Here is a 12584-nt window from a genome sequence, read left to right as displayed (position 1 = left end):
TCATATATTTATTTATTTTAATTGTTTATTTTTCTTAACTTATCACTAGGACAATTTTATTAGAATAGAAAGAACCTATTTTTATCTGAAGTCATATATCTAAATAAAAAGGGCAACCTAAGTTTTTTTTCCCTCTTTTTAAGTTTTTATAAGAAACATATGTATATAATTGCAAATTGCTACAATTTTGAGGATTTATTTATTTTTGGTTCATTTATTTGTTTAAAAGGTAGAGGAATATGCTAATAACTACTTGATTGAATTAGTTGACATTTTCTTTTTCTTTGATTGTATTTATAATATTAAAAAAACTATTATTTAAAAACCATTGACGTTGGGATGCTAGTTAAATAAAATTACTTAAAAATCATTTAGCTAAGCCTCTAGGGACCAACCATTATGAGATTAATGTGATGTAATCCATATAAAAAAAGTTTATTAAAGGATTCAATAATAAAAAAATGAAAGCAAGATATCATAACATACACTAAATGCAAGAATAAAAAAGAAAATTAGATGGGTTATTAATTATAGCATTTATCCATAAACTCTTTTTTTTTTTTTTGGAATTACATGAGATTATTACTCAGATATAACATTGTCTAGATTTTAACTCTCTCTAATATTTGAGGGACGTCAACTCTACTCACATTTTGAAAGGGAAAAATCAACTACACTCACATTTTGAAAAGAAAAAAAACTGTTTTTATTCAAATTTGAGAAAGGGAATTAAATACTTACAATATTTTTATGGGATTCAAGCTACTGCCTTTACAATTGTGAGGATTCAGTGGTTGGCTAGAAACTCTATTTGAGGAGAAAACATGGAGGATAAACAGAAAATCCAAAAAGAAAATACAATGTATCACTATTGTCCAAACACATAATGGGCCAGACGTGTGGTCCTGCTGTGACACAACACCACTTTCATTAATTTTAACGGTGATTAATTTGATTATCAATTAATTCTCCAATATTGTCACCTCAAGATGATTCGCGAGATTAAACAGTGAATGTGAAATCAACAGTGTTCTTGTAATTTAATTCCAGTGGCAGTGGTTTGGTAGCACCCTACATTTAATGACTCACCTCACCAAAGTCGCTTTTAATTAATAATATATCATTTATGATCCAAATGCTCCCTCTAGGTATTGATGATCTTGGTTAAATGGAGACTCAACTCATTTAAGACTAAAAGAATTCTCATTATGGGAACATTGTTTAATTAATCTTTATTAAGGTTATCTTATTTTTTTTAATTATTATTACAAGAGATTAATGTGCAAGATTATAACTCATATTACATAAAACTATTTATTAATATGTTTATAATCAAGTAATTATTGAGACGAGAGTCTAAATTTTAACTCTCTCAAATATTTGAGTATTATTTACTTTACTCTTATTTTAAGAAAAAAAATACAGTCTTCACACAATTACTTTCATAATTGGGAAGGAATTTTTAACCCCCACAATATTTTTATGGGAGTTTGAACTGCTTGTAAAGACAATAACTCCATAACTCCGGCAAAGGACGAGTGAAGGCTATCTTGCTTAAAATTGGGGTAGGGCATAACATGTTTGTAAAACATTGAAGCTGATCATTAGTTTTACTTTAATTTGAAATTATTTTTTTAATATTTAAAATCCTTGCCAATTAGTTTAACTAGTAAAACTCTTTAAATTGATATAAAATATATAAATTCGGACTTCATAACACATGTTACAGGTCAAAACTTAAAAACAACTTTATTTTATTTTTTGAAAGCGTAGAATGAATCATTTTTTTTTAAAGTCATTTCAGCCAAGATCATAATTAAAATTTGATGCAAAATCTTTTGGGAGTGGGAATTGTGAAGTTGTATACAATTTTTTTTTTTTTGAGACTGATTAATCATCAGATTACTGCATTACACAGATATTTACAACAACTGCTTATTGTAGCAGAGATATTACACTGATATTTACTATCAGATATACATGATTGGGACTTACATTATTACAATAAATTTTATGAAGTACATGCCCAATATAAATAACCCCTCACAGGAAAAAATGTCCATACTCCACTTATATTTCACAAGAAAAAATAATATAAAGAATATTTAGCCCCCACAATATTTTTGTGGGGGCTAGAACCGCTGCCCTCACAAGCATTGTGAGGGCAGCAGCCCACCACTTCGGCGGCAAGTTGTATACAATTTTAAAATTGAACAGTCGTACAAAATTTTCAAATTGAAATGAGACGGAGAGAGACACAGTACAAAAATTACAATTACAAATGTAAATGTCTCTTTCTGAGTTGTTTCACAGTGCTGCCTTCCTTAGTCACTGTAGCATTTATTAGAGCCACTGAACATGTCTTTTTTTTTGGCCTTTTCTTTCAGGTTGGTTGTCATGTTTCCCAAGAACCAAAGATTCTTCAATTTCCCTTTAAATTTCATTTTTAATTTCCTTTTCTATCTAATACCTCACTTTGTTTTCGAGCTTTAAGTTGAGTCCCTTTGTCTCCATCTCTTTCTCTCCCTCTTTCTTTCTAATACCCTTCTTTATTTATTTATTTATTTATTTTAATATCGATGATTGAATGACTCACAATTTATATATGAACTGCTTACAAAAGCACTGTACTTGTAAGTGCTGCCGATGAAGATTTTTTGCTCTGGTTTTATTTTCTGAACGCGCATGTGTTCTTTATAGCAGCTGTTGAATGAATGCTAGTTGTTGTCAGAAAATATGGGAAGTGTTTTTATGTTCTGCTTTGCGGCTGAAATGCTGTTGAAAATGAAAAATGGAAGAAAGTTACAGTGAAAATCGGTACAGTTTTTGAACAAGAAAGCCGAAAGCACTAGAAAGAAAGCAAAGAGGGAGTTTAAGTATGCCAACAGTGTGGTTTTCATTGAAGAGATCTTTGCATTGTAAATCAGAGCCATCAGATGTTCATGACCCAAAATCAAGGAAGCAATTGAGCACAATCTTGACGAGAAAAGCAGGTGGAAGGTCAGGTTGTTCAAGGTCAATAGCAAATCTCAAAGATGTGATTCATGGAAGCAAGAGACATTTAGAGAAGCCACCGAGTTGCAGTCCAAGGTCCATAGGCAGCAGTGAGTTTCTGAACCCAATAACCCATGAAGTCATTCTCAGTCACTCAAGGTGTGAGCTCAAGATCACTGGGCTTGGTGGTGGGTTCCAAGATGGAGTTTCAGGCGGGGGCAGCAATGGTGGGGGTGGCGGTGGTGGTAATGTAAGTGGTGGGTCAAGTTTCGTGGGAACATTAAGGCCAGGGACACCAGGGCCTGGACCTGGAGGGCACTCAACAATGCCTTTTTTTAATCCTTCTTATATGGCACCAGCAACTCCTCCAAGAAAATCCCCTTTTTTTTTGTCTGATAGAGAAGGGTCTGAATTTGGAGTTCCTAAAAATTCTGGTGCTGGTGGTAATGTTATTCATTCAAGCAACAGGGTTTCTATTGAGACAGATTCTAAAGATTGTTCTTCATTGACTTGCCATAAATGTGGAGAGCAGTTTACTAAATGGGAAGCTGCTGAAGCTCATCATCTCTCCAAGCATGCTGGTGAGAATTTGATTAACCCTTTACTGATTATCATTATTTTTAATTCCGTGGTTTTTATTTTAAAGCATACCTGTTAGTTTGCTTTGCCTACTTTCTTCTTTTATCCTCATAGTATTAAAATTACCGACATTCATCTGACCACATTATGTAATGAGAACTTTTGCTAAGCACACAAATTCCTTCTTTTGCGCTTTACTTTCTGGCAAAAAAAATTTACTTACTTATTAAAGAATCTGGATTCTTCTGCAAATTCTTTTCAGAATATGAAAAAGGTCTGCAATGATTATCACTTAAACCCACAAATAAAATGAAGCTTATGGAAGGGTAAATTGAGTCATTGATCTTCCAAATGTCTGCTTTTGCATTTGCTTTTGCTTTTGGGTTTCTTTTGAGCCACTAAAATGCTCGCATTTGAAATTTTAAAGTAGCTTTATCGAGAAGCTAACTTTACTCTCTTTTGACAGTTACTGAGCTTGTAGAAGGGGATTCATCAAGGAAAATTGTTGAAATAATTTGTCGAACCAGCTGGTTAAAGTCTGAGAATCATTGTGGTAGGATTGAGAGAGTCTTGAAAGTTCATAACATGCAAAAGACTCTAGCTCGATTTGAAGAGTATAGAGAAATGGTAAAGATCAAAGCAAGCAAACTCCCAAAGAAACACCCCCGGTGCCTCGCAGATGGGAATGAGCTATTGAGGTTCTATGGTACAACCGTGGCATGCTCTCTTGGCCTAAATGGTTGCTCGAGTCTTTGTGTATTGGAAAAATGTTGCGTCTGTCGAATTATCAGAAATGGATTCTCTACCAAGAAAGAACTCAAAGGCGGAATTGGTGTGTTTACAACATCTACAAGTGGAAGGGCTTTTGAATCAATTGAAATTGTAGAAGACGATCCATCTATAAGGAAAGCTTTGATGGTATGCAGAGTCATTGCCGGGAGGGTTCACAGGCCTTTGGAGAATATACAAGAAATGGCTGGCCAAACTGGGTTTGATTCATTGGCTGGGAAAGTTGGTCTATACTCAAATATTGAGGAGCTTTATCTGCTAAATCCTAGAGCTCTGCTTCCTTGTTTTGTGGTAATCTGCAAACCCTGAAGAAACAAACAGAAAGAAAAAAAAAAAAGCCACTTTTAGATTATAGTTAAGCTGTGATGTGAATGCTTTTATAATATTTTTCCTCTTCTTTTTAGAAGAGTTTTGATTCTTCTTTCAAGCTTTTTGTCGCTTGCCATTATAGTCTGGTTTGTGCATTGCAATGCGGACGGTATCTGCCTGCTCTTAGTTTAGCATCACACAACACGTGGATGAGTAGTGATTGCAAATCATAGTTTACATTGCAGATTGTATATCATGCCCAATTGCCCATTGGAAACATTAGGTGTTCTTTTTTATATTAATACTTCAGATGTTGTAGGGACAATGAGGAAACAATTCAACTAATTAGCTAAATCATGCTTATATTCCAATTACCTTATACAAAACTAAACAATTAAGAATATAAAACTCTTTTAGCCACGTTGGTTGTTTTTTATTGTGCATACTTGCAAATCTAAATGTTGAGTGAAAAAGGCATGTGAATGGAGGAGTGCGAGAATGCGTGTGGTCCTTGCTGGAGGACGGGCTTCAAACAAAGCTTAATTCCAAAACAAAATGACAAAATTCTGAAGATAACATGATTTATGGTCACCCTATTGGATTTTGAGGCAGCAAATTTTATTGGTCTATTTAGAAAATGTGAATAGGGTTAATCATTTCATTTCCTTTTTATCTAGCTGCAATATCTGCGTGCACCAACTCTTAATGGTCCTCTGGCACATGTATCCTCATAAATGAGTACTGACCCTCATAACTTGGTCTGAGATCGTGAAATTCAAAATTTGAAATTTGGGATTCAATATGTCAATTTTTGGTCTTTAATGTTTTGTATGGGGAGTTGTTTTGGGGGTAGATGAACACAAATGGAGATATTTAGTGCAGTTGGCAAAGACCCAGCTTGATTTAGACACTTCAATGGGCTGCCACTTGGTCTGCCATTATCAAATTCTTTCAATCTTCCGCTTGATTAGGATTTTTTTTTTTTTTTTTTTTGAAAGAGCTTGATTAGGAAATTGAAAACAATTTTGCCTCAACTCCCATTATAGTTCTGTCAGTCCCTACTCACTTTACCCTCTACTATATATGCATTGGAACTATTTTCTCCAGCATGTTTTCCTTGCCATTCAAAGTACATTTCTGTAGTTGCATGCAAATGAAACCAAGCATTGGGCTTCATTGCTGCAGCTCCTGGGCAGCTCTACAAATATCATTGTAACAAGAAGAAGGATGCTGAAAATTGATAAATGCTCAAATATGGCCTACATATCATTACTGAATGGTACTATTGATATGGTCAAACTCTATGTGATAAAGAAAAAAAGGTTCATTTGAGCCTATTAGAGGAAGTAGCTTCTACATTAAATCTGCATATATTGATTATATACCATTTGTAACTACTTGTGAAGCATTTATTTGTCCTGATTGCTCCGAATTATTCTTATACTTCTTGCTGGATCATTCAGTCAATTTCAACTGCAGTAGGCATACATAGCTATGTAATAGTATGATCCCCGTTTGTATATAAAGTTCTATAGCTGAAAAATCACCAAACCCTTCATGTTCCTCTCTTTGTAGCTTGACTCAAATAAAGTTTAACATTACTAACTAATAAGTCTTTTGATAATTATTAATGAGTCTTTTCATAATAAACTACTAACTTAAGTTTGTTGATTCACACTTTCATACGGATACGACAGTGCAGATTTGTTTGGTGCCGCAATTGACGTGTCTAAATCAGATCAACGCAGCAAGTTTCACCCATATTCCCTTAGCGATTAGGTCCACGTGTTGAGAACATTAATAACATCTATTCATTTCCAAGACTTGAATGCTAAGAAAGCAACACATACCAAACAACAGGAAGACTTAGGTGATGATCACTTGAACGTTCCTTTCATACTATCATCTATTTCTACTTACAGTTATATTAGAGCTTAGCCTATTGAAGTCAGCTTAAGTTATCAAAAGCAATCACCTACCTTTACTTTAGAATGGGGGGAAGAAAGCCACAATCCACGCAGCTTGCGATTGTTTGACATATAATATCTTCTATGCCATGCTTGTAATTAAACCCCAAATCTTTTAACTTCTCTGATGAAATCACAGAAGGTACTGAACTCTGATTTTCACCCTCAAACCTAGAAACATAACACCAAATGAACATCTGCATCACATGATTCTAATATGAATGTTATCTATCTTATAATATCATAAGAAATACTTACGTCTGCATCTTTGAGGAAGGATACTCTAACTTGAGATGATCAATAAATTCAGAGATTGGACAGCTCTTCACACAACAGATGTATTGACCTTGGGCTCTGTCATTTTCCATCAGAAAAATGTGTGCATTGCATATATCTTCAATGTGAACTAAAGCAATTGATCCCATTCTGTTACTTACAGAAGATAGTATTGAAAAGAACTTGGAGTCACCTATAGAAGTAGCCAATTTACAAGTTATAATACTTTCTTTATTTCATGTGTATGCATGTATGCACAGACCTGTTACTATTAGTTTCTGTATTACACAGGTTGAAAGTATTATAAGCAGAAATATTTCAGCCACAATTCATTTTATGACCAAATTCAGGTTTATTAGATGTGAATAATAACTTTTTCTTTGCATACTGTCAAAATTGAGGTAGATGCTCATGACATGAATAGGATTTATGCCTATCTACCTGTTATTGGAGACAGGAGAACTTGAATGCTTGATGGAACACTTGAAGTCAGGAATGGTCCTGCAACTGTGGTTGTAATCACTGAAACAAGATCAATTTTGTTCTCATTCGCAAATTTGAATGCGGTTTCCTCTGACAGAAGCTTGGAAAGAACATAAACCTGCAAAAGTGAAGTGTGTTTCAATCAATAGGAGATTGTTTCAGTTAATGAGCAAAATATTGCTAGGGCCATGCTGAAGCTATACCCATCCACTTGCTTTTTTATTCCAGACATGATGAATAGGAGTCTGGCAAGATTCATCAACCACAGGCCTCCATTCTCCAGAGCTGTCTTTGGCGGTAATTGTACTAACCGAAGACGTTAAAACAACCCTTTTCACTGACTCAGATTTCAAGCAAGCTTTGAGGAGATTTAAGGTACTTTGGATTGCAGGGTTGATGACAGTTGATTGAACATAAGTTTCTTCAAGCTCAAGACAGAAGACAAGTGTGTGTCAAATTCCACTTCCCACATAATTTATGAACTAAAATTACTAGGATTCATAGACATAGGCATTACCAATGTTGTCTTTTACGTTGATGTCAAATTCCATTGAAGCTGCCACATGAAATACACCATCACAGCCCATAACAGCCTTGTCGAAGCTCCCTTCTACTTGCAGATCAGCTTGGAACAATCTCAACCGATCACTCCTAGTCCACTTTGAGAAAATTTGCAACTTTCCTGTAAATTTAAGGTGAGTAAACGAATGTTAGCATAGCTATTCAACAGAACAAGAAAATGCTATCAATAATCAGAGGATTTGTTTTTTATGTTTTTATTTTGTTTTTAATTTCACTATTGGTCATTTGTGGTAAAGCTAAATAAGTCTTCTTGAAGATACAGTAAGAAAAACTAACTATAATCAACTATAAATAATTAATTTAATGATAAAATCGCAGCAAAGTGAATGTACTCATGTACATCAAAATTTTATTTGAAATTTAGAAGCATTTTCTACTCCCTAATAACAAGCATCAGAAAAAAGTTTTATAAATTAATGTTCGATTTATCAAGTAGCTTGGGCAAATACTTACTGCTTTTAATTGATGAGCAGTGTACTTTCGGTCTTGGATCTATATTCAGAAAATGTATAAAATCTCCATTTCCATTAATTACTCCAACTATTTTTTAAATGTTTTTCTTTTTGTTTGGGCAGGAATCTCACTAGATTATAGATCACTTCTCAATTGGCTAGAAGGTCTCCTTCGGCAAGATAGGAATGGGTCAGATGGTAATTTGAGCTTCGTCTGAAATCCGCCTGATTCTGTCGTATAGTTCTAAGAGTAAGGTCCAAGCATTGGTGTGGCCCAAATATGCCTCCATTGCAACTTTGACTACAGAAAAAAAGGGTCTTGCTGACAGTGGTGGTGCGAAAGGGTGGTATGGAGCAGATGATGTAAAATGAAAAATTAAGATCCTTGTGATGGTGTCTTAGGGTTTATATTAAGCGTTGGTGAAGCCTAAACATACCCTTATTGCAACTTTGACTTCTGGTTTGTTGACTTGCGAAGATTGGACCCTTTTTAGAACAAAAAGGATCTTGCTAATAATGGTGTTACGGGAGTAGATAATGTAAAATGAATGATGGAGAAGCTTGTATTGGTGTCTTAGGGTTAATGCAACTGTAAAATTACAGTTGTAAAATATGGCTGTGAACTAGGGGACACCTTTACTGTGATCTTGACCTTAGAAATGGTGTATGAGGGTTTTGGTGGCTAAAAAGCTACGATTGTAAGGTTGTGAATGTGTTTCTGGTACCAAACAGTGATTCTAGAAAGATTCGGTGGCTTTAACTATAACTTGGTCAAAAAGATAAAATTTGTAGGTTCTGATTGATTTTATTAAGAACATAAGCTTGTTCTTGATTAGGGAAGACTTCATGGTGGTAAAGGAACAATAATGGGTGTTGTGGATCAAGGTAAGCCTTCAATGGCGGTTTTGATAAAAAGAGAGGTTCTCTTTGATCAATAGTGATTGTAGGTTGCAGGGTTTCTATTTATGGCTAATAATTTCAGAGAATAATAGAAATTAGGTTGCTAGGATAAATGTTGATGATGGCTAATGGTTCACCACGAAACAATGAATAAAGTCTCTATTTATAGGTAATATGGGTGGCAAACCATGATCTTATAAAGTAATTGAAATCCTTGTGAGTGGATTGCAAGTATGATCTTATTCTATCTTAGTGATAAAGAGATTAGTCTCCCTCTTCAAATAGGATCATGACTATCTTAAGGATAAATTTGCCTCACTTATTCATCAAGTGGTTTATGAGACTAGGTTAACTTAGGATGCAATTAAGGGTCTCTAGAAGGCTTAATGAGCTTGGGCTGTGATTACCACTAGATTGAAGAACACTGATCCTATTGCAAATACAATTACGGACCAAGTACCCTCTAAGTGGGTTTGACTAAAAGTTTAATGTATATTGAGTCTCACTTATATATATTCGTGCATTCCAAATCATAACTTATAATAAATGTCCCAATATAGCAGTTTCGATCCACCATGAATACATACCTTATAATTGGGACTTGGCCTTTGGCCCACTGACCATTTCAGGTAGCAACTACTATTCTATAAGTACTAATTAGAATAACCGGATCTCTTATTGCCACCACAGAAAATTCTAGAAAAAACAGTTCTACAAATTAGGGATAAATTTGGTTCAGAATATAAACAACTAGGAAAGGAATTAAGCTCCATATTGCCCTTCAAACTCTCATGATATAAGTTTTATTTGATAGATATAAACTCTTGATTAATGTTTCATAAAATAATAAGTTACGATAAAAAAAGAAAAATATTTATATTTTCGAAATATATAAGTTAAGATCAGGATAGTATTTTTTGCTTTGAATATTACAATATTATGCAAATCACATTATTGCAAAGACCCAACTGATCATAAAATCACAATTAAAGCGTAATTCAGGAATTCATTGAAAAGTCTTCTCCATTAACTAACAACTAAATATACTCACTCAACATATATGGAGACTCAACTTCTCCACCCAAAGAGTAAGATGAGGAGGTGCAAAATATCCATTCAACTAAAGAGTGGTTTGCGATCATGATAGCATCTCTGTTTTCGAACAAAATAAAGAAATGACAAATGATTTGTTAAAATAATGGTCCATTTCCATGGGCAAAATCATATTGAGGGGTTCAAGTCTTCAGGTTAGAAAGAAGTTTAAGGGAATATTAGGGTGCTAACTGAAATTTTTTCCATTTTTATTAAATTTTATATATTAGCCCCCTTAATAAGTTTATTGAACCAAAACCCTGATAGCTGTTCAATCAGTCACCCATTATTTTAAAGCGCTTTTGTAAATCAAAACAAAAGAAAATAAATAAATATACAGAGTCATTTATGTGCATGTAATTATGTATATATACAAATAAAATGATAAAAATTAGAACTAATAAGCAGCAATAAATTAAAGTAAGAAATTAACCTGGATCTCGGACTGTGGCATGAACTATGTAGCCTCTTTCAAGCAAAGTCTTCACCAGCCATGAACCAATATAACCATTTGCTCCGGTTACACAAAATGTCTTTGATCTTCCTGTGCTTTCTTCTGGCTTTTCCATTGAAGTGTTTCTGCAACTTTGTACTTCTGCTTATTCAAGTGAAAGTGTAAGTGCTTCTCACAACAGGTCACCACTTTCAATATAAAATAATTAATTATTTAAAGTTTGTGTGTGTGTGTGTGTATGTGTATGTATCTATGTATATATGTACATATATTATTTGCACATATGAATGCATGAATGGAACTAAACATTATTTATAGAGAATCAGATTCAACCAACTTTATCGTATAGTTTTGTTGTGTATTAAATTATTGGGTACGTGACATAACATGTCTGTCCTTTATTATATGGATAATTAAAAGAAAACAAAACAAATCAATGCATGTAGGGTGTAAGAACTAGTACTTTCATTTTAAGAGGAATTCTATTGGTGCATGATTGTTAAATGTTGGGTTCTCTTAGTAGAAAACTTTTAGAATATCTATGAGGTATCGTGTCAATCATATAATAAGAAAATTATATTATAGCAAATGTGTATTATTTTGAATCACCAACATACAATTGATGGTTATATAAAATTCAAATACATATGTCATATATGAATTAATTAATCGTATTATCTCTGATATATTCTAAAATAATTCCTCCTCTTTGTGATTGAAGCAAGCAAAGATGTATACAAATAAAAAAATCATGAATATTTATCCAGCAAAGTTTGAGGGTTTTTTAGATCATGCATGTTTACTGTGCTATTCACATGCAATATGTCTTTGTATTAACATTTAGCAAATTTCGTCCACCACAGAATTTCAAGAATAACAGATCGAATCCTTTCCCTAATCATATCTCCAACAGTTGTAATTTCTTTCCCCAAATCAGAACCCTTTAATGACATCTAAAAATCAAATGCCAAATTTCATTATTTTATCTTTTTTTTTTCTTTTCTAATTTCCCAAATTTTCAGGGTTCTTCATATAGAGATTAGAGGAGACAACTAAGATAAGCAAACAATGATACATGTATATATTATCCTCTTAACAATCTTAATGGTTCCGAAATTTAATTTTTAGAATGTAATAAGCTTAATTTCAAAAAATTTCGTCCTCAAAATCGAACAATTTTGAGAGAGACAAAAATAACATCAACACGAAGTCCCATCATAGAATGAAAAATTAAACTTGTAAAATTGGAATTAAACTAAAATTGAAAACATAAGCACACGAGAGCATGTAAATGAATTAAATTAATAACTTTCGAGGAAAAGTTGAAAGATAATTGAATTAAAGCACGTACCTATAGACAATGGGCTGAAAAAAATTAAGAGTCCTTTTTTCTTTTCTTTTTAAACTAGGCATGCGGGTTTGAGAGAAAATTGTGAAAATGAAGTTTAGAAGACAGTGGGTAGTGAAGAAATGTTTCGCCGTTAGTTTGATTAGGCACTTTAACTAGGGAAGTTATTGTAAAATTAACGGAAAGAATATGGTTAGTTAAGTAAAAATGGTTATAGAAGTTATTGATTTTTTTTTAACCAAAATTTTCATTTAAAAGAAAACGTAATTGCCAAAAACATTTTAGTTGAATTGATTATTCATTTACCATTATGTTTACGAGTATCTCCTATGTACATTTATTTATTGTTTTATTTGGTT

The 12584-nt window shown here is 33.3% G+C and overlaps 2 protein-coding genes across 4 annotated transcripts; one reads left to right on the top strand and one right to left on the bottom strand.

The window, feature by feature from the left end:
- The first annotated feature begins 2371 nt into the window (after positions 1-2371).
- LOC102608520 (uncharacterized) lies at positions 2372-4789 on the top strand. The gene is made up of 2 exons (XM_006475228.4): positions 2372-3575; positions 4040-4789. The coding sequence occupies exons 1-2, from the start codon at positions 2879-2881 to the stop codon at positions 4669-4671; spliced, it is 1329 nt and encodes a 442-aa protein (XP_006475291.1). The 5' UTR covers positions 2372-2878; the 3' UTR covers positions 4672-4789.
- A 1670-nt stretch (positions 4790-6459) lies between these two features.
- On the bottom strand, positions 6460-12350 carry LOC102608808 (putative anthocyanidin reductase). Of its 3 annotated transcripts, none has more exons than XM_006475230.4 (7): positions 12229-12350; positions 10857-11018; positions 7915-8079; positions 7601-7818; positions 7356-7515; positions 6897-7107; positions 6460-6809 (listed from the first exon to the last, which is right to left on the bottom strand). In XM_006475230.4, exons 2-7 carry the CDS (start codon positions 10990-10992, stop codon positions 6653-6655), a joined length of 1047 nt encoding a protein of 348 aa, XP_006475293.1. In that variant the 5' UTR covers positions 10993-11018; positions 12229-12350; the 3' UTR covers positions 6460-6652. The 3 variants fall into 3 exon arrangements, with proteins under 3 accessions (XP_006475293.1, XP_024953193.1, XP_052290265.1); XM_025097425.2 differs by lacking the exon at positions 12229-12350 and adding an exon at positions 10383-10483 and having other exon boundaries at positions 10857-11005; XM_052434305.1 differs by lacking the exon at positions 12229-12350 and having other exon boundaries at positions 10857-11126.
- Positions 12351-12584: the final 234 nt, after the last annotated feature.

This window comes from Citrus sinensis, chromosome 9, assembly GCF_022201045.2.
Source record: "Citrus sinensis cultivar Valencia sweet orange chromosome 9, DVS_A1.0, whole genome shotgun sequence".
In the NCBI taxonomy this organism is placed as follows: Eukaryota; Viridiplantae; Streptophyta; class Magnoliopsida; order Sapindales; family Rutaceae; genus Citrus; species Citrus sinensis.
The sequence above is the reverse complement of the archived record's forward strand: the minus strand, read 5'-3'. Positions and strand labels throughout refer to the sequence as shown.

Bases quoted from the DNA above. Each gene is read 5' to 3' on its own strand.
- LOC102608520 (XM_006475228.4), top strand. From the start codon at position 2,879: ATGCCAACAGTGTGGTTTTCATTGAAGAGATCTTTGCATTGTAAATCA. The intron at 3,576-4,039 runs GTGAGAATTTGA...CTCTTTTGACAG, and splicing joins TCATCTCTCCAAGCATGCTG to TTACTGAGCTTGTAGAAGGG.
- LOC102608808 (XM_006475230.4), bottom strand. From the start codon at position 10,992: ATGGAAAAGCCAGAAGAAAGCACAGGAAGATCAAAGACATTTTGTGTA. The intron at 7,819-7,914 runs GTAATGCCTATG...TTGAGCTTGAAG, and splicing joins CAACGTAAAAGACAACATTG to AAACTTATGTTCAATCAACT. The intron at 7,108-7,355 runs GTAGATAGGCAT...CTACTTCTATAG, and splicing joins TCTCCTGTCTCCAATAACAG to GTGACTCCAAGTTCTTTTCA.